General features: G+C 34.0%; 2 protein-coding genes and 1 long non-coding RNA gene across 3 annotated transcripts; all 3 read left to right on the plus strand.

Annotated features, from left to right (window-relative positions):
• Positions 1-3,931: 3,931 nt before the first annotated feature.
• Positions 3,932-7,103, plus strand: LOC122602413. The gene is made up of 3 exons (XR_006324250.1): positions 3,932-4,177; positions 5,985-6,094; positions 7,064-7,103. It is a non-coding gene; the product is annotated as an uncharacterized LOC122602413 (long non-coding RNA).
• Positions 7,104-8,515: 1,412 nt separating this feature from the next.
• LOC122599026 (protein NETWORKED 1A-like) lies at positions 8,516-15,778 on the plus strand. The gene is made up of 5 exons (XM_043771470.1): positions 8,516-8,721; positions 9,599-9,646; positions 9,885-10,022; positions 10,857-14,008; positions 14,489-15,778. Exons 3-5 carry the CDS (start codon positions 9,920-9,922, stop codon positions 15,533-15,535), a joined length of 4,302 nt encoding a protein of 1,433 aa, XP_043627405.1. The 5' UTR covers positions 8,516-8,721; positions 9,599-9,646; positions 9,885-9,919; the 3' UTR covers positions 15,536-15,778.
• A 2,506-nt stretch (positions 15,779-18,284) lies between these two features.
• LOC122599886 (pyrrolidone-carboxylate peptidase) lies at positions 18,285-24,266 on the plus strand. Its single transcript, XM_043772489.1, has 5 exons — positions 18,285-18,389; positions 19,512-19,844; positions 21,268-21,372; positions 22,143-22,190; positions 23,838-24,266. Exons 2-5 carry the CDS (start codon positions 19,581-19,583, stop codon positions 24,075-24,077), a joined length of 657 nt encoding a protein of 218 aa, XP_043628424.1. The 5' UTR covers positions 18,285-18,389; positions 19,512-19,580; the 3' UTR covers positions 24,078-24,266.
• Positions 24,267-24,589: the final 323 nt, after the last annotated feature.

Raw genomic sequence — 24,589 nt, forward strand, 5'->3', positions numbered from 1 at the left:
ATAGCATAGAAGATGCTATTGGATCACAAACATAACGTAGGCCATGGAAGATATGATGTATGTCAATCAAAGTACAAAGAAGCAAATTTTCACAAGCGACGTTGAAGCATTCAGTTTAACTCACCTAAAGATATTAATCTGGGTTGACGTCTTATTCTCGCTACGAAATCTTACTCCTCACTTCCACATTGAAGCTAGCCAAGTGAATCTTGACAAACTCGAGGACCAAACACGATGAAAGCATGGTCCTTCTCCTTTTCCAAAGATTTACGATTCCCTTAATCCATGGATGACTCGACACAACACCTGAAAGTGGTGAGACCAAATAACTAACATCGCCCGTTCGCAATGACGTTAAGAGAAGGACCTACTCGATACAAGGAAGTTCTAGCAGGTTAGAAAAGTATAGTATAGAAGATACTATGGACTAGTATACCCGATGGAAGTGATGTCTTGGATATGGTCTACATGTGAAGAGGCAATTGAACTGAAACCTCAAATTTGGTGAAGGAATTAAAAGCCCTTCTATCCATGTAAAATGAATCCTCGGTGGCAATTAGAAGAAATTCCAAAGTTACCGTTGGAGTGAAGATGGAAAATTAAGGAGGATAAGAAGTAATATAAAACTTATGTGACCCCCGCGACTTGAAGATAAATGAAAAATGGTTTGGGACTACTCTAGAGGACTAGAATAGTTACAAGTAAGATTAGGAAATATAGCAAATTGAAAGTCGTCTAGAAGGATGAGAAAATTTAGCGAATTGAAGATTGACAAGATGTAATGGTGATTCAAGGAACCTAGCTAAGATGGTGGCTAATGAGCTTACTTAGAGGAGAAAACAAGATGATACGAAAAGCAAGAAATCCCTTACATTTTTCTAGGAGAAAAATGTTAAGGGGGTAATCGCAACAAGGAAGATATTCGAACAAGGAGAATGAAGCACAAGACTATACTTTATCGTTCAATAAGAGCTATTCACTACCATCATTGAAGCTGTGTGACGTAGAAAGTAAAGTAAAGGAAGGCGATCTAACCCACACGATAAAGTGAAGGTATTGACATTATCCATGAGGTGTAGTTCTGTCGGTGTTCATCTTTATGGCGCTCCAGGCATTATACTTTAAATACTTATTGGAAAACCTTCATTGAGAGACAAACTACTAGTAGAACATATCAACTAAGCTGAGAGGAAGCGGTATACGCCCAACACCCAATGGAGGCTAGTTTTGCTAAAGAAGGGGAGTATGGTCGATAAGTGGAGGAAACATGAGTGATGGATATTCCCTCAAGGTCAACGGTCGTTTGGAGGTAAGCTAAAATAAGATGAACTTGGGCGAAAAAAAAATTTTAGAACACATGGTGAACAGTCAAGAACCATCGACCTATGAAGTAGTGCGCCCAAGAGAAGTGAAAAGGAAAACGACATGAAATCGCTAAGTTAGTAGTCAGAGTAAATAGGAAATATGACACTAGAATTCAAGGCACATACTGCCACGACGATCAAGGAAGTTGATCGCTGACCTAAGTCCCAAACAACTACAAACTCTGGAAAGAGCTAGTCATGGAACGTTTGAATGAAAGTATGATAATTCGCTTATGTGACAAGCCGGGGAAAAAGATGAGTACCCCTGGGATAAACCCCCAGGACTATCGATTGCGTGTGTCAACCAAGATGACAATTACTCTAGTAGGAGATGGATCCGAGTGGCAAAAATGGTAAGGAGTATGGTGATCCATAAGAACACAAAAGAAAAATGGAGAGAACTAAATGGTTGAGAATTGGACGAGGTATGAAGCTCCACCTAAATTATGTTGCATCACAATTCCCAAGAACATTAGGCTGGTGTACTTGAAAAGAAGCTTAGCTTAGAAAACTAAAAACAAATATAAGGCTTTTGAGAGCATGGTCATTAAGGTCTGAAAGGACCTAAGAAGGATTGTCCCTGAGAGGGGATCCATACTAACAAAGGCTTGAAGTTTTAGTCTTGCCAAGACGGTGAGGATACGATATGATTAACTGTAAGCATAAGGATTGTGTAAACTCTATCGCAAGGAATGCATAAGAATAGAAGAGAAATGGAAGAGGTTATATGTGTAATGCTGAAAAGGAGTTAGCCGAAAATATATCATAAAGGGGTAATACCTCTACATAAAAAGGAAGAATTAAAGGTTCCATACAACGATTTGCGAGCCAATATCAGCAAGAGGAAGATAAAAATGAGTTACGATGCGACTTTACGAATAACGAAAAAGATGACATTCGAAAACAAGGATAAAGGCGAGTATGAGGAGTAAAATAGAACTATCATTGGCTGAATCGTAATCCCCTTGTATGTCGTAAAACAACAAAGTCGACACTGAAAAACTCTAAAATAAGGTGCTACGAAGATGTACCTTTGCAACATTTAATGCAATTTGGCATCCCAGATTAGCAACACCCTTGTTAAAGGGGTAATCCCTTAATAAGTGATTTGTCACAAACGAAGTCAATAATTTCTAGTAGCGGCAAGTGTGTCCAACATCAAACCAAAGAAAGATAAAACTATGCAAGGAGCCAGTGGAGGATTCTTTATTGGGGAAATGAGTAGCCACCAACGATCAAAATTCCAACGTCTCTTACTATTTTTGTTATAACTCACGTTACGAACCGTTTACTCATTTCCGTATTAATATTCTTGTCATCATCCCATTACTTAACATTGATCTAGGCAAGATGGAAAGCCCATAATGATCTCTTACGATTAATCTCAAGTCGTCTCAAGAAGTGAGCGACAATTATAACACTTTTAAAGCTTCTAATCAAGTGATATTTAGGGCACCAAGGAATAGATGCCCCCAACTGTGGAGGCTAAAAATTCTGTAAGTAACCGAAAGGTCGTGATGAAACCTAGATGAACTCTTACGTTCGTGCGTCCTTGTTAAGCTATCCTTATCGTAAATCTATTCATTTTATCACCTTGTGAACGAGCGAACTTCGAGGACGAAGTTATAGTTAAGGGGGTAATGATGTAACAACCCTCAATTTCCGACTAGGACAACTTACTTATATTTATCTAGGTATCTATCCCTAGAAGTTTATTAAGAGAAATCGCCCTTTAGTACAGTAAAATGCCTTAGAAATACCATAGATGACTAGCTATCATAGAAATGTCATAACCAATAACTATAATTAGTTAAGCCAATCTCAAGCTACATATATTAGTTCTAATTGAACTTGACAAAATGTCAATGAACCAAAAATTTTAATTCGAGAAATGAAGTTAAATATATAATAAACTAAGACTCACAAATTGAGTTAACAAAGATAATTATTTACAAATGTCCAACAATTCAAACACCAAGTAAATTCAAGTATATTTGGACACATAACTATAATGATTATCTTAAAAATATATTTATAGAACTATGATGTACATAAAAGTGCTTAAATAATAATAACTATATATATATATATATATATATCTAATGTAAATAAAAGTTTATAAATAATGAGATAAGTAATAAAATTAAAACACACAAAAAAAACTATATATATTTACATACATCTATATATATATATACACACCATATACACACATATATGTACATAAACCATGTCTTAGAAACACTACATAACTAGTAAATATTTATACAAGAACATATACATACACTTATATCCTTGCAAGAACTAATATATGCACCCAATAAAAATACATACATAGACATACATATATATGCATATTGACATGAGTGTAAGACTTTTATATAATTGTTCCTTACAAAATTTCTAATTTTTCTTGCAAAAATTCAGCCATGTGCACTCCACCAATTACAATTTAACTAGCCACATGATACCCTTAAACTCCCAAGGTTAACTTAACCTACCATCACACCCCACACTTCACACATCCCTTTTCATTTTACACACACAAACCAATATTTTCTCTCTCATTTCTCTCAAATTTTCTGCACTTCCTCCTCTTTTCTTCCTCTCCATTTTGGCTCAAATAATCAACAAAAAGACAAGGAAAAATCATATTAAACTTTAATAATAAAAAGGGTTTTTGAAAGGCTTAAACAAGGGTTGATTCAAGTAAGATTTAAGGGTTATTTTAAGCTTGAAATAAGGGTTATTTGGAGCATCAAAGCCACGAAATTTCTGCCATATTTTCTTCATCAAAACCGTGCTCTTCAAGGGTATAAATCTTCATCTCTTTGTTTAATCAATCTTGTTTTTGTTCATACTAAAAGATCTTTATCAAAGACCATGTTTTTCTTTGAATTTCTTCTTGAAAATACACTTGATGAAGGCAAGTTGATAGAATCTTCTTCCTCATGCTCATGCATGTTGAAATCTAGAAGAAAGATTCAAGGATTCAACTAGTTTAAGACCCAAAGGTGTTGTCATAGATTAAATAGATTTTAAAGTGATTTTTCCTTTGAAATATGGTCATATTTTTATACATTTTGATGAATATATTTCTGGAGTTTTTCATAAAAATATGTTTTTAAGTTGTTGAATTGAAGATGGATAAAGATTTGTTGTTAAAATGATGAGATGATTACATGCATGCTTAGATTTGCACTAGTTTAATTTGGTTTTGATATGGGACTTGAGATGGATCTTTTAAGGATGATTGATGAACTTGAAATTGATTGAAATCTGTATATTTGATGTTAAGAGATACAAAATAAAGTAATAATTTTGTTAGTGGGAATCTAGAGGTTAAAGCAAGCAAACAAAACCATTGGTGGGATGCATTAACCAATAAACATTCTGACAGAATTGGTCTTCTGTCTTGTAACGAATAAACTGAACATTTGAGGACATTTTCAAGAAAGACTATCAAAATAAAAGTTGTAGACAAATGAGTTAAGATTAACCTCCAACTGGAATTACTCAAAAATACCAAACCAAACGAAAGATATGATTTTTTCTACTGAAACTGGTCAAAACTGTAATTTTGTATGAATATTTTATGACCTTTAACAATTTTTATCTCCCAATCCATAACGTTCCAGGAAGTCATACTTGGTGGAAAGTAATTTCAATGTGTTGTGAACTTAAAATAAAATCATGGGATTTTTCTAACAATCAGAACATCATGAACTTTTATAAAACTTCTGATGTCGCAAGCAGTGCCCATTCGGGACAGTTTGTGTTTGGATAATTTTTACGGACACCAAACATCATATAAAAATTCACCAAAAATTCACAAAAATACTAGATACATATAAGTCACTGTGTAAAAATCATGAAGGTCCAAATAATTCGTCTTGACCCCAAAATAGTAGCTAACACTTCTTAAAAATAAAGTATAAAACAGAAAATTTGTAAGTAATCTTATAAATGGCATAATGGGCTATGCAATGAACTAATAACCATAATGGGCTAACCCGGCCCAAATAATGAACCCATAAGGAACACAAATCAGTAGGCCACTTGGCCCAATAAGCCTTATAGCCCAATAACCACTATGACCCATTATGCACCTAACCCAAATAAGGTAAAGCCCAATAACTAATTTAAGCCCAATACATTTAAAAGCCCATGACACCTAAGGCCCAATTGATAATGGCCCATAACACTTAAACGAAATTCATGAGATAAGTGTAATCAAAATAGAACAAAAGTTAATTAAGTGAGATTGACATAGGTAATTATGTTAACCAAGCTATATATTGATATCACAAATGTTAATTCACGCTAAAATCGGTTACACAACAAATGATGAATAAGGATAACATAACTTAATATGATATTTCTACATGATGACCTAAGATGCCAAGTGAAACCACAAATGAAGCCAAGTTACCAAAAATCTAACAACTTATAACTACGGATGTCATTAAAGTAACCTTTTTACACCATCAATCGCTACAACCAAAACAATGCGAATGTTGGCAATATACTTGGATTCTACAATTGATAGCAACATAATGAAAGTGGCATTTCTAAGTGATGGCTTAAGATAGGAACTTACGTGTATTAGTCCTATCGTAGGGATAGTCTTGGCTTTCAAATGTGATTGAGAAACGTGATGGATGTATGATGGAGTGATTGATGGGAAATACCCATTTTGGATAAGTGAATATAATATGCGGCATATCAAGGTGAGTCATAGCCCCCTTTCAAACTATTTTATGTGTTTAACTTTCGGGGTGAAAAACATGATAAGTAAAGTTATTTTATATATATATATGAAGTGTTTCTTGAAAGAAAGTTTGATATATGAAATGACTCTTGGTAAGTATGATTATGATATGAAGTTATAACGTATGTTCCAAGTGATAATTGTTATATGATGAACTTGAGTTCTGTCAACCCGTTTTCTTTTCGGTACACTACTATTTACTCCTAAGGGAGGCCTGTAGTTAGATAGTTGCGCAACTAGGAGTCGTCCACCCATCCAGAGCGTAACGGCAGTCCGACCATTAGGGTGTTCTAGCTACGTAAGTTTAATCGGTCGTCCTCATGACACGACCCCAAGTATAAGTAAGGCACTTGATTGACAGCTTGTGCAAAGATAAGAAGTATTATAAAGCTTAGACTTGAAAATGGTAGTAGTAGTGGCTCAAGCATTTACTCATCAAAATTATGTAAATTATGCCTTGTGGCTAAATGAAATTTGATATTGAATTATGCCCTTGTGGCTAAGTGAAATTGATATTAATATTGTTGATAATTGGAAATTGTTTGGACATACGGATTGGGTATCGTCCCTCATATGATATCTTGAAAGACGTTGAAATTGGTGATATTGAAATGATTTTGGTAACCGAATGATTTTGGTATGATATACGATTAATCGATTTATATACATTTTCTCTCATGATGATTTGACAAATGAGAACCTGAAATTTTACTATGGATTTTTCCAAGTCTTGACATGACATTATGGTATTTGGAAGCTTGATAACATGATATGAAAATTTTCTCGATCATATGGTTTGGATATTTCGAAATGTAATAGTAATCGGTTTTCTAAGTATTAAAACGGTGATGTACCAAGATTTATATAAAAACCTATGCACTCACCAACTACGTTTTCGTAGTTGACACTTTTTCTTCATGCTTTTCAGGAAATAAGTTTAAGCATTGAGGATTTATATGCTTCATGATTATTTGCATTTCCCTTTGGAGTCAAAGATCAAACTTTGTGATAGGCAATGGAATCCGCCTTGATCATTGTAGTTTACTATTTCATGTGTTTGTTACTTGGTTCGTGGACTCAATATCCAAGTATGGTGGACGCATTTGTACTTGGAAATTGGTTCACATGTTTGTACATTGTAAATTATTTTTATCAAATAAAGCTATGGTGAATGTTATTTATAATCCTTTGTTTTGAATACTCGACTTTCTGTTGTATGTTTCCCTTTTTGAATAATAAGATTGTAATGTTTTTAACTTTTGAATAAATTTTCGTTGTTATTAAATAGCCAAGTAGACATCCTTTATTAAAATACTTAAAGACATTACATACCAAAACGCACTTAATTAAAATACTAAAACACACTTGCTAATTCAACACAATTAAAAACAAACCACGATAAGCTCCCTCAAGGCTTGTAGCTGAAACGCTTCCCAAACTTCTCACGGTACTTCTGATGCGCCGTTTCATTCAACAACTCATCAGAGACATTCCCCTCTGCATTCAATCTTATACATATTGCCTCAAAGTGCTTACAGGTGTGCATAATTTTCGTAAAATGACATTGTAGTTGATGTTTGCGCCATGAAACTCCAGTCGTATCCCTGTTGAACATTTCATTGATGTCGTGCCACACGGTTGAATTTGGAGTTGGGTTAGCCATTTCACGTCTGGCAATCCAACACCTCGTCAACAAAACATCCTCTTCTTCAGTCCACCGATGATGCGCCATTTGAATGAAATGATCTGATAAAAAGATGAAGGATTTGAGATAATATTGTTAGAAAGTATGTATATGTATATATAGAGGTTGGGAAAGTATATATATAGAGCTTGGGAAAGGATTTGAGAAAAAGGTCACTTGATAAGCTCCCAACGTTCGGATTTCATAAGAAACAAAAAAAAAATGGTCACTTGATACGCTCCCAACAGTCAGTAGCCAAAAAAAGAAAGTATGTGTTTGTAGTGTGTTTTTAAATTTAATGAAAGTTAAAGGTTTATTTGGTAAATATTTTGTAATCACAAAATTGACAAGTTTTATACTACACCACTATAATTGACAAGGATTTGACTTGTTTTTGGCTTATCCAAATATCACATTATCATTGGCTAATTTCTTATCAATTTAGTGACACTACACTTCTCTCCGTTAGTGTGTACATGACATTGGAAAAAAACATGCTTATATCGGACAAAATCATGGAACTTGATTATATCTTTTTTACCATTTATTAGGTGTGAGTTGTGAGATTCATACCACCCCCCATTAAACTAAACAGATTTATTAGAAAAGGCTTCACGTACACCCACTTTTACAGTCCATAAGTCTTTCTCACTCCCTCTACAATAATGTACCCTACAATAAACCACTACTAGCAATTATATGACCCATAAAATAGTCAAATAAAATTAAACCAACATATACTACCGTTGAAATTATGAGAGAGAGAAAGTGAGTGTTTGAAGGAAATCTTGCCATGGGGTGCGATTTTCAGAGGATTTTTCGTCATCAAGTTATGATTTGAAGATCAAAATCAATAAGCCCCCATTATCTTTAGGATTTTCTAATTTATTTATTTAATTTTGGTAAGTTTTTATGATTTTTTTTTTTTTTCTTTTTTTTTTTTTGTTGTGTGTTTAAAAACATTAAATGTATAACATATCATTTGCATTTTATGTATAAATTTGGTTTTTTTAGCTGGTTAATTTGTAAAATGATTTTATGTTGATAGGTTCTGCTGAAACTTTCATATTTTGTAAACGGTAAACCTCATTTTCAAGGTTTCACTTTACTTTTTTGAAAGCTTAAATATAAATTTAATCTAAGATCAAAATCAGTAAGCCCATTATCTTCTAGAGTTTCAATTTTTTTTTTGTAAGTTCTTATGATGTTTTGTGTTAAAAAACATAACATCCCATTTGCATATTATGTATAAAGTTTGGTTTTTTATTTAGTGGGTATTTTGTAAAATGTGTTTATGTTACTGGGTTCTGGTAAAATTTCCATGTTTTGTAAATCCCATTTCAAGATTTCACTAATTCTTTTTTTTTGTAACTTTTAATTTTCTGCTGTCTTCCCCTTTTGAGGTTTTTTTTTGGAATTTTTCTAATTTTCGTTGCTCAAAAGCTTTGTTTTTATTTAATACTCATTTTGTTTTCAAACCAAAATTTCTAATTTTCTTATTTACTTAATAAATGTCTTGATTAGCTCCCCTTTCTTCTATTAATTTTAGCTGATTTTCTGCTTAGATGTAAATGCTATAGTTTTGCCACTTAATTTGATAATTTTCTTTCTTTCTAACTTTATGTCTTTATTTTTACACTATATATATATACACACACATATATATTAGTATACATAGTTTGATTGCTTCTTAGAAAATGATATGTTATCAAATACTAACTCGAGAAATCATTTTTTGCAATTAATTGACATAGATATTGTTTTCTGTTTTTTGTTCAGATTTAGTGCTATATAAGTGTTCTTGCTTCGATACAACCCAACTTGGAGGTAATTCTTGTTATCTACTCTATTAGATAGATAACCTCTTACTGTCACTGTTTTTTGATAGTTTAACTTTACTTAAATTTTGCCCATTTTGCCCATTTTGTTAACCAATCGTTTTCGTGTCAAATGTAAGACTTAAGGAGTTAAAGTAATTCTATTATCGTAGTTTTTTCTTATTTTAAAAACAAAAGAAGAAAAACAAAGGGATACTGAATTTGCTATGTTTTCTGGGATTTTGAAGATCTAAATCAGCCTGGTTTTTTAATTGCTGGAGTGATGGCTAACATGTTAAATTCCGAGTCAAGGCGTATGTATTCGTGGTGGTGGGACAGCCACATTAGCCCTAAGAATTCAAAATGGCTTCATGAGAATCTTACAGGTATGATTGATTTGTTTTTGTTATCTATATCATCAATTATTGAAAGTTGATTGTGGTAATTTTTAAATTCTTTTCATTCCATTTTTGTTATAAACAATTTGCGGATCTTTTTTATCGAAGTCTTTATGAGAGTTTGTACCATTTCTAACATTTACTCGCATTGGACCATTTTAGAACCGGTGAGGGACTACTAGTAGGCCGTGTGGGGGGCCTCTACTTTATGTGGGTGATAGTTATAACTTTTTTCCATGAAGTCAGATCTGAAATAATTTTCATCTCAAAATGATCTTTGTGGTCAATGTGGTGGCAGTTTTGAAGTGTGCCGATCTTGGTTGTGTTTGATCTAAAAAAAATGGGGATGTTTTATATTGTGCTGGTTAAATGGGTTGAACGGGTCATATAAGTCCCCTATTGTCTATTAAGTATTAAGTATCTAATAAGTTAATTTAAAGTCTTGTTTTAGTTTTCATTATTAAAGCATTCTTTATTATTGTTTTTCCTTGGAAAATGGGAATAAGTGATTGTGGGGCAACCAAACCCAATTTGTTTTGACGTTCACTTAACCTGCTCATTGTTCAATTTACCGGCCAGCCCAGCCCAGTCCAGTCCAGTTTTACATGTAGATTGATAAGGTCTATCTAGCCCATGAAGTTGCATTTCTTGTTGCGGCTTCCATTTTTTTTTCTTTTAGAGTTGCATTGTTTTTACCTTTGCAAAGAAAAGTCTTGTGTGGAACTTTACTTTTCGAAATCAACTAACAACGTCCACCAAAATATTTTCTAGTGATACTGCAAGAGTGCAAGAGAATCATTTCATTGTTTTATGTGTTTGTAGACATGGATGCCAAGGTCAAATCTATGATCAAACTCATTGAAGAAGATGCTGATTCCTTTGCAAGGAGGGCTGAAATGTACTATAAGAAACGCCCAGAGCTCATGAAATTGGTTGAAGAGTTCTATCGAGCATACCGTGCATTGGCCGAAAGATATGATTACGCAACTGGTGAGCTCCGTCATGCCCAGAAAACTTTACAAGCAGCTTTCCCAGACCAAGAACAGTTCGCACTACCTGAAGATTTATCTACAGTGGGCCCCAATGATCAAAAGAACGGATCTTTTGGTTTACAACTGTTTCTTGAAGGAAAATTGCACAACGCAAATCAGAAAGATGAGTTGCATAACGAGAACCTTCTTACTGAGTGTGAAGTTCAGAACTTAAAGAAGGCTCTGACTGATCTACTTGCCGAAAAGGATTCTCTTTTCGTTCAGTATGAACGTAGTCTGGAGAAATTATCAAGTGTAGACGGAGATCTTAACATAGCACTAGAAAAATCAAAGATTCTTGATGAAAAAGCACGTGAAGCAGAAAATGAAGTACATATGTTGAAGGAAACTCTTCGAGTGTTGCAGGCTGAAAAGGAATCTGGATTAACCAAACAGATGGAGTATTTAGAAACGATATCAGATTTGGAGGAAAAGGTGAAGGGTATGAACAAATTAGCATTTGAAACAGAAAGCAATGGCCGAGATTTGATGAACAAACTCTCAAAATTAGAATCTGAAAATGACGCAGGTCTTTTGCAATATGGTAAATGTTTGGAAAAGATATCGGTTTTAGAAAAGAAGATTATGGTAGCCGAAGAAGAAGCCAAAATGTTTTCTGATAAAGCTGCTGAAGCAGAAATGGAAGTAAAGAAGCTTAAAAATGCTCTTTTGGTTTTATCCGAAGAGAAAGAAGCTGTACGAGTTTTATACGCGGAATGCCTTGAGAAATCTTATAAACTAGAACTTGATCTTTCTTCTGCTCAATCAGATGTTGAACGTCTCACCACTGAGATTCTGAATAGCACTAAAAAACTTAAAAATGTGGAAGAGATTTGTGTTCGTTTGGAGACATCAAATCAATCTTTAAAAATGGAAGCAAGTGACTTAGCTAATCGAATCATGTTAAAAGATAGAGAATTATCTGATCGACATGATGAACTGGAGAAACTTCAAACCTATGCAAAAGAAGAACATACACATTATGTTCAAGTTGATGCTGCACTTCAAACCTTGCAGATGTTATACACTCGATCTCAAGAAGAACAGAGGAATCTTGCAATGGAGCTAAAGAATGGTCTTCAGATGGTGAAAGATTTGGAGACCTCCAAATCGGGTTTAGAAGAAGAAATAAATAAAGTTATGGATGAAAATAACAGCTTGAAGAATACAGAAGTAGAAATTGTGGGATTGAAGCAAATGAAGGAAAGACTGGAAGAGGAGGTAGCATTGCAGTTAGGTCAATGCAATGCTATGCAGCAAGAAATTTTTAATCTGAAAGATGAAATTTCGGAATTAGATAAGAGTTATAGTTCGTTAATGAGTCAAATAGAATTGGTTGGTTTGACTCCAGAATCATTTGGGTCCTCAGTTAAGTACTTGCAGGATGAAAACTCGACGTTGAAACAGATTTGTGAGAAAAATAGCGACTATGAAGAGAAGATAAAAAATGTAGTCGAGAAGAACACTGATTTGGAGAGTTCATGTGAATTGCTCCATGTAGAAAAGTCTGCTGCTGTTCTCGAAAAAACTGTTCTTTTGTCTCAGTTACACATCATTACTGTTAATATGCAGAAACTCATGGATCAGAACACTGTTCTTGAGAACTCTCTATCAACCGCAAACGTTGAAATTGATAATCTCAGAGAAAAGTCGAAGGGTTTGGAAGACCTATGTGAGTTGCTGAACAATGAGAAATCTAATCTTGTTGCAGAAAGAAGCATGCTGGCTTCTCAATTGGAGAACGTCCAGAAGAGATTAGAAATTCTTGAGAATCAGTTCATGCAGTTTGAAGATAGATATGGGGTTCTGGAGAAAGAAAAAGAAACAGGAAACTCTCAGTTACTAGAATTATTGTCATCTTTAAGTGTGGAGAAACAAGAACGTGAGAGTTTCATGATGACAAACCAGAAACGGTTGACTGATTTGGAGGATCATATTCAACGTCTTCAAGAAGATGACAAATTGAAGAAAGAAGAATTTCAGGAAGAACTTGATAAAGCTGTGATCGCCCAGTTCGAGAACTTCATTTTACAAAAGTTTGTAAAAGAGGTTGAAGAAAAGAACTACTCACTTTTGGTGGAGAACGAGAAACACATCTCAGCATCGAAGTTGGCTGATAAGTTGATTTGTGAGCTTGAGACTGAAATTCTTGAGCAACAGGTTGAAGAAGAGCTCTTGTTGGTAGAAGTTGAAAACCTGAGATTGGGGATTTATCAAATATTTTTATCTCTGGAAGTTGGTTCATCTGGTGTATTCAAAGCTGGATATGAAACAGCAAAGATATCTGTCGAAGAGATTATCGGTAACATCAAGAATTTGAAACGTTCTCTTTTGAAAGAAGAAGATGATAAGCAACGGTTATTCATTGAGAACAATGTTATGTTAACTCTCTTGCAGCAACTTAAATTAGGATTCCAGGAATCAGAAGTCAAAATCAAAGCTCTGGAGAAGGAAAGAGTTAAAATATCTAATGGTAGTGCAGTTATGAGAAGGAAAATGGAAGGCCTTCGTAAGGTGAACAAAAATCTTGAAATGGAATTGGAGATGTTACATGAAGAACTTGAGGAGCGGAAGAATAATGAAGAGAATTTGAATTTCGAGCTGCAAGAACGAGAGAATGAATTTGAATTATGGGATGCGGAGGCTACTTCTTTCATTTTTGATCTTCAAATGTCAAACACTCGTGATATTCTCTTTGAAAGTAAAGTTCATGAACTGACTGATGTTTGCAAGAGTCTTGAAGGTGAAACTGCATTGAAGGATTTGGAGATTGCAGAAATGAAACAAAAGGCTAGTATTATGGAGACAGAAATTGAAGAATTGAAGGCACAGTTGGTTGCATATACTCCAGTTATTGGTTCTTTGAAGGAGAATCTTTTGTCTCTTGAACAGAATGTTTTCACTATGGCAAATCTTTTGGTATCAAACAACCGCAAATCAGAGGTACTACTCTTGGGCAATCTACTAACATCTCATTATTTAGTAGTCAAATAAATAGTAGTTTTAGATGATTAGTTTGATACTATCTACTCGGAACTAGTTAGTATTCATGATTTTTGAATACTAGCATGATAGATTTCCTATAGGTAGCAAAGGGGGCATTTTGGAAGGTACTATTTAAGTGGCGATAGTACTTTTTAGCATATGGTTAGCACTGCTATCAAGTAACTGGGCCAGTTTTAAATGATTAATTTTGATACTAGATACAAAAGAACTTATTATCAATAGGGAAAATAAAAATACTTGTATACACTTGTTTGTTGATTTTATTTAGGTAATAATGTAACTAATTCTTCCTATATCATATCAATTTGAAAATGGGCTTGTGAACGAGTATAACTGACAGAAGCTTATTAGTATTTTCATTTATTGGATAACTTATTTAATAATTAGAAATCTCTCGTTTGAATGTACATGGTCCAGGATTTGAAAGTGAAAGGTGATTTCAATCATCATCAGGGTGATGTATCGGTGAATGAGATTCCAAAAATAATTAAACCAAATGGGATCTCGGATTTGCTTGAGTTTCAGACTCGTATAGTGGCACTTGAAAAAGTCATTGTGGAAGATATAAACTCAGTTGCAATGCGTGAAAGCACCGAAGAGTTGAAGAAATCCAACGAGGACCAAAAACGTAGCAAAGCTGAAAAGTTACGTGGGAAACGTTATCTAACGCTAGATAACCTTAATCTTACGAAGCCTAAACCCGAAATAACTGAAGTAAAAAAGGGGGTTTTGATAAGAGACATCCCACTTGATCAGGCATCAGATAGCTCATCATCTGCAAATAGCAGGAGCAGAAGCAGAAGAGGGTATTCACAAACCGACGATATGATGATTGAGCAATTGCAAATAGCCCACAAAATGTACGAAACGCAAAAGAGCTCCAAAAAGCTACCGTACGAGCCACAAATAGAAGATTTTGGTGTCGACAAGTTAGAGGTACCAAGTCAACAGTCCAGAAAAGGAAAGCTATTAGAAAGACTCGCTTCTGATGCCCAACAACTTGCAAATCTAGAGACGACAGTGAAGGATCTAACTAAAAGAATCGAGACCGGGAGAAAGAGTAAAAAAACAACTGGTGTAGATTTTGGGACTGTAAAAGAACAACTAGAAGAAGCTGAAGAGACCATTCTACAACTTGTGAACGTGAACGTCGAGTCAACTGCTACCATTGAGAAAAACCCTTCTTTAGCAGCTTGGGTAGAGCAAGACGACACATGGAAAAGCTCGGAAAAAATCAAAAGAGTGCAACTGGAGGTTCAGAAGATTCAATACGTGTTGCTGAAGCTGGATGATGAAAAGAAAATAAAAGGGAAGAGCAGGTTTTCAAGGACCAAAAGTAGGACGAGTGTGATCTTGCGTGATTTTATTCACCATGGTAGAAGCAACAGTGGAAGAACCAGAAGGCGTCGTCTTTGTGGGTGTTTCACTCCATCTGCGATAAAAGGAGACCGTATTAAAAGTTAGTGTTTCTGCTTCTAACTTTGATGATGATTGATGACTGGATTTATTATCCGGTAATGTTTTATTTCTAGAGTCTAGAGTAATGAGTAAGTATGTTGTACTTGATTTTATTTTCAGTGATGTATCGTCGGATTTGACTCGTAGGTGCTATTTTAATTTTTTTTTTATTTGAATAACTGGAACGTTTGATTATGTGTAAGATATTCCCTACTTTTTATTAAAATCCACGGTAGCTATCATTTTCCCTGGGGAGGCTTTTCCACTAGGTAAACTTAGTAACCAGTTACGAGTTCTCTCAGACAACAGTAATTGCATTGTCAGGTTGTTGATCAACTCGAAACCAATTTTGTATATCCCATTAGTTGAATTTATTCAGCCACCTTTAATTGCATTTTCGTTATGCTCCTGGTCATTTTCGTATACAACGGTATGCATTTTTGTTTGGTCTCATTGGATCGGTAGATCATTGATCTATTGACATTACAACAGTTCACCAAATTCCATGCATTCGTGCTTCGATACGATACCATCTATCGAGTGATTATCCCCATAATATTGACCATTACATCTCACGAAATACTAGTATTTGTATTCTCAATAAACACAATCCATGAGAATTGAGTGAGAACACTGAAGGTATATTTTCTTCTAATATTTGGTACAATAAATTTGATCACAAAATTTATACTATTTTAAACAGCAGAACACATATTTCTTCGTTGTCCCTTTGCAACCTCCCTTTGGGATATCATTCAATCTTGTTGTCGACTACCCTTGCAAAAACCGAGCTGCCTACAAGAACTCATGGACCTTCACAAACAAACTCAAGGATCTCCAAGTAGAAGGAAACTTCTCCAGCTAATCACTATCACCTACGTTTGGACCTTATGGAAAGCTCGGAATGATTGATTTTTTCTAACTCAATAGAATTTCATCAATAAATATTATCTTTAATGTTAAGAAAGAAAAGTAATGCAATTTCAAGATAAGAAAACCTGAACCATTTAATAAAGACACAAATGTTTACTTATTAAGGCGTACTTCATTAACAAAAGCAAATATGACGTGTCACTAAAAATGTAGGCTGTGAAAACACCCATAGTTAATATTGTGTGAACATCTTCTCAAGTTACTCTTAACATAAGGGGTCAACGTAAAAGTATATTCCCCAACTTACTCAAGTTGGGGAATCAATTTACCGGAATCCTCACATGTTAATATTAGACATTCACAAGAAAATACCCTTATTACATAATTTCTCTCAACAAATCATTGCAAGAGCTTTTGCTTATTTATTTTCCATTCTTTCTTGTTTCGAATAAGACTCGTTTTCGATGGCTACCACCACCCTAAATTATAGAGATGAAATACAAACCAAGTTGATTTCAAAATCTATGCTTGGTAAGCAATATAACTGACTTAAAGTAATGCTAGAAACTTTCTATTTTTACCAACAAAAGTTGAACTTTTTAATCATCTTCACAAAATAATGATCAACTTTGACATATTCGTTTTGAACTTTTCAAAATAGTTGTCAACTGAAACTCTACAAGTCGGTAATGGAGTAATATATCTACAACATATTTTAGTTATATATAACAAAAGACAAAAATATATATTTTATTACACGGTATACAACTGTGTAAAGTATGTATTGTTGTAAATGACCAAAATTTATTGTAGATATATCACTCCGTTACATGGTAACTATCTTTTCTTTAAGATGAAAATGGATGTCCTTAACCATCATCCAACACATTCTCGAAAAGTTCGTCTTCATTATTTGGATCGAGGATATAGCCATATACCAATGATGCATCAAAAATCCAATCGAAGTTGTAAACGAGGTTAAGTATCTAGAAGTGTAAGTAACTTTTACATTTTTTCTATTGTGTAAATGTAACTTTTATTTGATTCATTGTATGCAATTAACCCGCTAAATTTGAACGATTAATGTAAAATTTTAAGGTTCAAAAACTTTTACGTGGCGGCTCATATGGTGTGCCACGTATACACTTTTACATTAATCGTTCAATTTGGCGAGTTGATTACATACAATTAACCAAATGATAGTTACATTCACATAATAAGAAAAATGTAAAAGTTATTTATATCTCCAGATACTAAACTCTGTAAACGTGTATACCAAATAAATCCTTTTATATAAAACTTTGCAATTATGGTGCCATTTTGCCTCACCAAAGCCACAGAACCAAAAAAGACATGCTACAGTTTCATAATCTAGCTGACACGACTTCCATGAGACGCAAACTTGTTCAACTTGTCATATTCGGTTACCTTTGGGTAATTTGGAAATGCAAGAACGATTGCATCTTCTCTAACATGCAACCATCTCAACGGTTCGCGTTTAAAGAATTAAAAGGAACTAGTTACCTTTGGCTTTCTAATAGATCGACCACACAACAAATTACATGGCACTAATGGAATAGCTATAGTTTTTAATTCCTTTTGTATTTTGCCGTACTTTATATGTTTCTTCTAGCCCGTTGCTAGAGTTGATATTAATAATATCACTATTTTAATGTTAAAAAAAAATATAAAACTTTGCACTTTTAAGTTTTAACCAAATGCCAAAATATCATCACCATTATTAGACACGTCATTAAATGTGCATTATTTTTTATTGGAAAGTTAAAGCTCAAAAAATTTGTTTAATTTAAAATTAAAACTTTATTTATCTTTATTTTAAGTTAGTTATTAATAATAAAATAATAATATCATCCTTCCTTCTTCTACAAAGATAAGACCAATGGTTGTACCCATATCATATTCTCATATCTTTTATTAGCTTCTTTTTTCTAATAATTAATAATAATAATCCAGGGCACTGTAAGAGGTAATGATTTACAGTTGACAGTTTTATATATTTATTTATTCACTCCATTTCTTTTCTCAAAAAATGTAATCAGTGATCCGATTCGATGTTTCTATGCCTTAATTGAATCCTTTTGTTTTTATTCCTGAAATTTAGTCACTTATGGATTATCTATTTCTTCTCCCTATATTGTGTTTAACTATCAGTAATTGAAATTTTTATATATGTGTTGTTTTTAAACTTTTTAAAATTTTTTAAAACTTATCTGGTTTTGTTATTGTATGTATCGAAACTCTCAAAATCTTTATCGTAGGCAGTTGAATTTCAGATGTTGTATATATCTGATTACCTGGTAACAAGTATTTTTGTTGACATGATAGTCATATAAGTTGTCACGCCACGTGTTTACAAGCTATTATTGGTCATAAACACACAATAGCAAAAACCGAAACTTTTACACATTCGATAGTAAAACTCTGGCGAGTTTAATACACTTGTCTCGACGTTCTAATATTAAGTTTTGGTTATTCTATGTATCGAGACTCTTAAAAATCTGTAACATGCACTTGCCCCAACATTCTAATATTAGGTTTTGTTACTTTTGTTGTATTTTTGCTGACGTGCTAGCCATATAAGTTGTCACGCCATCAAAATTGGTGCCATGTGTTTACAAGTTTTGATTGGTCGTAAACACACAATAGCAAAAACTGAAACTTTGATACATACAATAATAAAACTTAGACGAGTTTAATACATTTTCATTTCCTTGTCCCAACGTTCTAATATTTAGTGTTGTTAATTTATCGTTTGTAGTCAACTTTTATTTGTTGTATATGCCTGATTACTTCCTGGTTCGGTAACAAGTACTTTTGCTGATGTGATAGTCATATAAGTTGTCATGTCACCAAAACTTGTGTCATGTGTTTACAAGTTATAATAGGCCATAAATACACAAATAGCAAAAACTGAAACTTTAATACATACATTAACAAAAAAAAACCACAGATTTAATACATTTTCATGTGTTTGTCCTGACATTCTAATATTCAGTTTTGTTTGCCACAGCTACTGTCACGCTGATTTTTATTAATTGGATATATTATGGATTTTCATGAATACTAATGAGTAAACATTTTCTTATAGGTGCATCTGTACTAGTTTTAGTAAGGATACTGTGTATTTTGGAAGGGTATATTCATCAAGTGTTGGTTAATGGGGTCAGAAGGGCCTCCAGCAGTAACATTCCACGTGACTGGGTTTAAAAAGTTTCATGGAGTTTCAGAAAATCCAACCGAGACAATTGTTAATAATTTAAAAAAATATTTAGAGAAGAATGGTTCGCCGAAAGGGGTTACTATTGGTAGTTGCACGATTCTCGAGACTGCAGGCCAGGGAGGTCTTGTTCCTTTGTATCAGACGTTACAATCTGCAGTGACCAAGGACAACGAACAATCGAGTTTTTCCAAAGTTATTTTGGTCAGTTGCTTATGTCTGAGTTATGTTTAAGAATACTCAAACTTTGTTCCTCTTATTTCTAATAAAAGTTTGTTCACAACTGGCAAGTGTTATGATTTCAATTATGCATGAAGTGGCCAACACTTGCAATTACTGCCCTATTAAGTTGTGGATGAGAATAATAAATTAAAGATTTTATGGACTTTGGTAGAGAGTTACAGCATAGCTATAAGACCTAACTTAGTAATTATCTGCTGGGGTTTGGGGGTTAGTGAATGTCTGAAGCATATAATTATTTGAATTGATAAAAAGAATTTAGTGAGGATCATATGGAGAATTGGTCTACCTCTTAAGGTATCCCTCAATTATAGGCGTTAATGCGTTATGCTTTCTTTATTTATTTATGACTGGCTAGCTTGTTTGAGTTACTATTCTATATCAGCATTTTTGTGTCTGTTTCCTACACCAATTGGCTAGTTCAGTAATTTGTATATATTAATCCATAGTCATCACCTCCTTAAGAATGTCTGGCAATTAATTTTTCTTGGTGATTGAGGTCTACCTTTCTTTCAGACTTTCAGCAGGCCACATCCTTTTCATTTATGTATTTGAACATAGGGAGTAAAAGTTGATGATTAGAAAGGAAGACTATCCCTTGGTATTCTGTTGGTCTAAACTGACGCTTTGTTAGTGCTTCTAGTGAAACTAGAGATACCGTTTTATATATGTTTTATATGTTGTACACATTTTAATGCTCTATAGTTATAATTATGTGAGGCATACCACAAAACAACTAAAGTACCAGTAAAAGATCTTTAATGATCATATATTGGTTGACATCAAAATGATAGATAACGTAATAGAAAGATTTGAGAGACCGAGGCCTCTCTGCTTAGCTGGAAGTCTGGAACTGGGAAGTAGGTATTCTTATATCAAGTTTAATGGCAATCAATATTAACTAGGCATACTTTATGATCTTTCATGGAACAAGATAAGTATCCATAGAACTCTTGAGTATTACAATACTAGGAATTGGATGTTTGCTCCATGGGTAACCCGTCTATGGTCAGTATGAGGAAAACTAGATTGTGAGGCATAAGTGCGGTCTATTGAGGTGAAATCTTTAATTTAAAAGAACAATTCTAAACCAGTTTACAAATCACAGAAAGAAAGGAGGTGAATGAATTTGACTGTAAGATCTTTTTCCATGCGAGTTTGTATTATCATAGATAGACAAGTAAAACTTAAAAAAACAACATGATTCTTTAGCAAACTGTTGTGTATTTTTAATATTTATAGTTGAATGCTACATATTTGATTTTCTATACTATTGGATGTAAATTGCCAACTTTGATCCAGTTGCTAGTACTATGGAATTGCTTTATCATTCTTAGTTCTTACCATCAGTTTGAAATATCTTTCTTTTGTCAAATCTACATTTCAGTTACATTTTGGTGTTAATAGTGGGGCCACAAGATTTGCTATAGAATATCAAGCTTTAAATGAAGCTACTTTCCGTTGTCCTGATGAGATGGGATGGAAGCCTCAGGTTAGATTCTGATCCATGACCCAGTATTATACTGTAGATGTGGCAATAATAGATGAATCAGGCAAGTTGGGCAGCATGTTAAAACAGGAGTGGGTTACAGCGGGTCAGCGGTTAAATTTTATAGTGTTAATAAAATGGTCCGGCTGAGGATAGGCCAAACTTTTTTGGGTAACAAGGTTTCCGCCCTGGTTCATGTTATATTAAATACCAAAAAAAACTGGGGATCTGGTGTGTCAGACCACCATTACATATCCATGCCCAATTGTGCGACAACCAACAAAAACTAAACAAACTAGACATTACAAGTCCCTAACATCTACTTCACATGGACTACTCTATAAGTTAAGAAGACAGGGAGTTTCCAAGCATCCAGCATTGGTTATACTCTAGGAGTGTTGTTGAACCTACATGCGAGCAGCTTTAAACAAACCATTGATAGGCCCAGCTGCGACTTTTTTTTTTTTTTTTTCATTCTTCCTTTATGGATTTCTACAAAACAGTAAATTGTTTAATTATCATTACAAAACTGTATCGTCTCAGTAATAATCCGAGTTATATTACAAAACAATTTATAAGCTTTTGTAGTAAAATTCTGACCTGATTGACCAGTTCAACCCATTCGTCTTAGCTAGTATTCCGTGTTTACCAATCTGAATTTTAGAAAATGACTATAACCCAAATTTACATATCTACTGGTGCTTAGATCTAAATTGCTACCTTTATTGTTCTGCTATTAATTCATCTGTAATGCCATACTTTTTATTTTGCAGAAAGTACCTATTATTCCTGCAGATGGTGGAATTTCAAAAGCACGGAAGGTATAAGCATATCAACTTTTCTTAATTACAAGAAAACTCATTGCTATGATGTTATTTGTTGAGCTTTCCCAATTGTCCCAATAAATGTATTTGTGAAGTCGCATCCTTGCAGATGCAGTGAACTTCATAAAATGTTTAGTGCCTCTGATTCGGTATTTTGGCTGGTTGTCACATATAAGTAGAAGGGATAGTATCACTATTATGAACCAATTATGTGAAAATGAGCCAGTTTCGTATTACAATGTCTATAGAACCAACAGGCTTTAGTATGAACCAATTATGTGAAAATGAGCCAGTTTCGTATAAGTAGAAGGGATAGTATCACTAGTATGAACCAATTATGTGAAAATGAGCCAGTTTAGTATGAATCAATTGTAGTTTGTAAAACTAACGTTGGGGTTTTAAACTGTGTTGTAGTCGAAATTGCTAGTTGATTTTTTAGTTTGACCATTTAAAAAAGAAATTTATATCGTCGATGGGTCAACTAGTAGAATTGAAGCCAATGGGGTTGGTGGCCCATTGGTAAGGTCTTTGAACTTGGGAGGATCCACTTGGGTTTGAGTCCCATTTCAACATTTGTGGGGGTGGATTAATCGGGGGTTTTCAAGAGTCCTGGGTTTCCATTCAAGGCATGCATGTAATTTAGAAGTAAGAGTTGGATATAATGCCCTTCTAAAAGATAATAATAATAAAGAAAAACTAGTAGAATTTAAAACACTTGCTAAAAAAGGAACTGGGTTAAACGAGATTAAAGGAGCCTAAGTGCTCACCACGTCCTCCATAATTGTTACATTATTTGAATTATGTCGTCATTTTTAGTAACAAATTTGTAATATTAAGTGTATATTCGGCTCTTATGATAGTTTTAAGTAGAAAATAACAGTAGAGTGATAACAGGGTAAACAACCTGACATGAGCTAAATTCATTTTGGCAATACACATTCTTATCACTGCACATATGCACATAGGCCTCACCCATAAATTGTCACTATGGAAGAACAGAAGAGCCAACCATGCTTACTTAGTCCAAAAAGTCTTTGTAGTGTATTTTTTGCTCATGTTGCCCTGAACTTAACCACTATGGGACGTAGAGGTGGAAACTGGGCTGGTTGCTGGTATTGGCGCATGGCGACTTTGTTAACAGGTGGAAATGGGTTTTGGTCATAATAGGTAAATTTGTTTGTAGGCCTGGCTGGTTGTACCGACCTTCGTCACGTCTTTTGTCCATTCTATAAAGTTTGGAAAAGTTAATGTACTATGGAGTGGCTTTTAGCCCATTTAACATGTTCAATGTAGTTGACCTAAAAACAACCTGAATTGATCCCCCCCCCCCCTTTTTTTTTTGTATGAATCTGTATGTTCACATTTGTAAGTCTTCAATTAGTTGAATCTATATTAAATACTTATTTTCATATTCTATGCCTCTTAGTATGTGACTCTGTGTTAATGTGCTACACGACCGGGTAAGGTTCACGTGGGAACCATTCACATGTGAACTTATGTAATATTTGAGTGTAAATAATGAGTTCATATGTGATCAAATTTGTTCTCATACACCATTCACGCATTAAGTATAATTCAAATGGTTGCTACATGAACCTTTTTCATACACAACCTTATTATATGCATTGTCCTCTGTGGATGCAGACATGTCTTCCAGTAGACAAGATGACCAAATCCTTGGCAAATATGGGTTATGATGTGGTAACCTCTGATGATGCCGGTCGCTTTGTATGCAATTATGTGTACTATCATTCCCTACGGTTTGCTGAGCAGAACGGGATTAAATCCGTGTTTGTACATGTGCCACTCTTCCTGACAATCGACGAGGATACACAAATGCAATTTGCTGCTTCTTTGTTGGAGGTACTTGCTTCTTTATATTAGTACCTATTATTCTAATGTTTGTTTGTTTGTTTGTATCCTTATTTCTTTTCTATTTCCACTCCATCTCTTGTTGTTGTGTCCAAAAGGTTTCTGTGTTTTAATTTTAATAATCCCCTTACATTTGAATTTGCATGTATGTTGTTATATTTCAGAACTTGTGAATATTAATTTAAGCAATAATTGTTCATAGATCTTCAGGTTGCTTGTTTCTACCTACGTATGTATGTGTATGAGTGTATACTGTGTATCTATATCTCGTGTTAGTGATTAAACATCTTTGAAGTTAGACACAATAACAAAACGGACAAGTAAAATAATTTTCTACCTTTTCACTAGTTTACATCTCTTTGTAGACATACGATTATGTTTCTGTTATACCTTTATATGACCCGCCTCCACCTAATTGAAGGTGTTGCCACGCTTTGCCATTTTCTTTTTTAATGGCACATTATCACAAATTGACAGCTCCATTGTAGATGTTTGATCTAAAGGTTGAAAAGAATCACTATGTA

Source organism: Erigeron canadensis, chromosome 5, assembly GCF_010389155.1.
Source record: "Erigeron canadensis isolate Cc75 chromosome 5, C_canadensis_v1, whole genome shotgun sequence".
Classification (NCBI taxonomy): domain Eukaryota; kingdom Viridiplantae; phylum Streptophyta; class Magnoliopsida; order Asterales; family Asteraceae; genus Erigeron; species Erigeron canadensis.

Bases quoted from the DNA above. Each gene is read 5' to 3' on its own strand.
- LOC122599886 (XM_043772489.1), top strand. From the start codon at position 19,581: ATGGGGTCAGAAGGGCCTCCAGCAGTAACATTCCACGTGACTGGGTTT. The intron at 19,845-21,267 runs GTCAGTTGCTTA...TCTACATTTCAG, and splicing joins GTTTTTCCAAAGTTATTTTG to TTACATTTTGGTGTTAATAG. The intron at 21,373-22,142 runs GTTAGATTCTGA...TTTATTTTGCAG, and splicing joins AGATGGGATGGAAGCCTCAG to AAAGTACCTATTATTCCTGC.
- LOC122599026 (XM_043771470.1), top strand. From the start codon at position 9,920: ATGGCTAACATGTTAAATTCCGAGTCAAGGCGTATGTATTCGTGGTGG. The intron at 10,023-10,856 runs GTATGATTGATT...ATGTGTTTGTAG, and splicing joins GCTTCATGAGAATCTTACAG to ACATGGATGCCAAGGTCAAA. The intron at 14,009-14,488 runs GTACTACTCTTG...TACATGGTCCAG, and splicing joins CAAACAACCGCAAATCAGAG to GATTTGAAAGTGAAAGGTGA.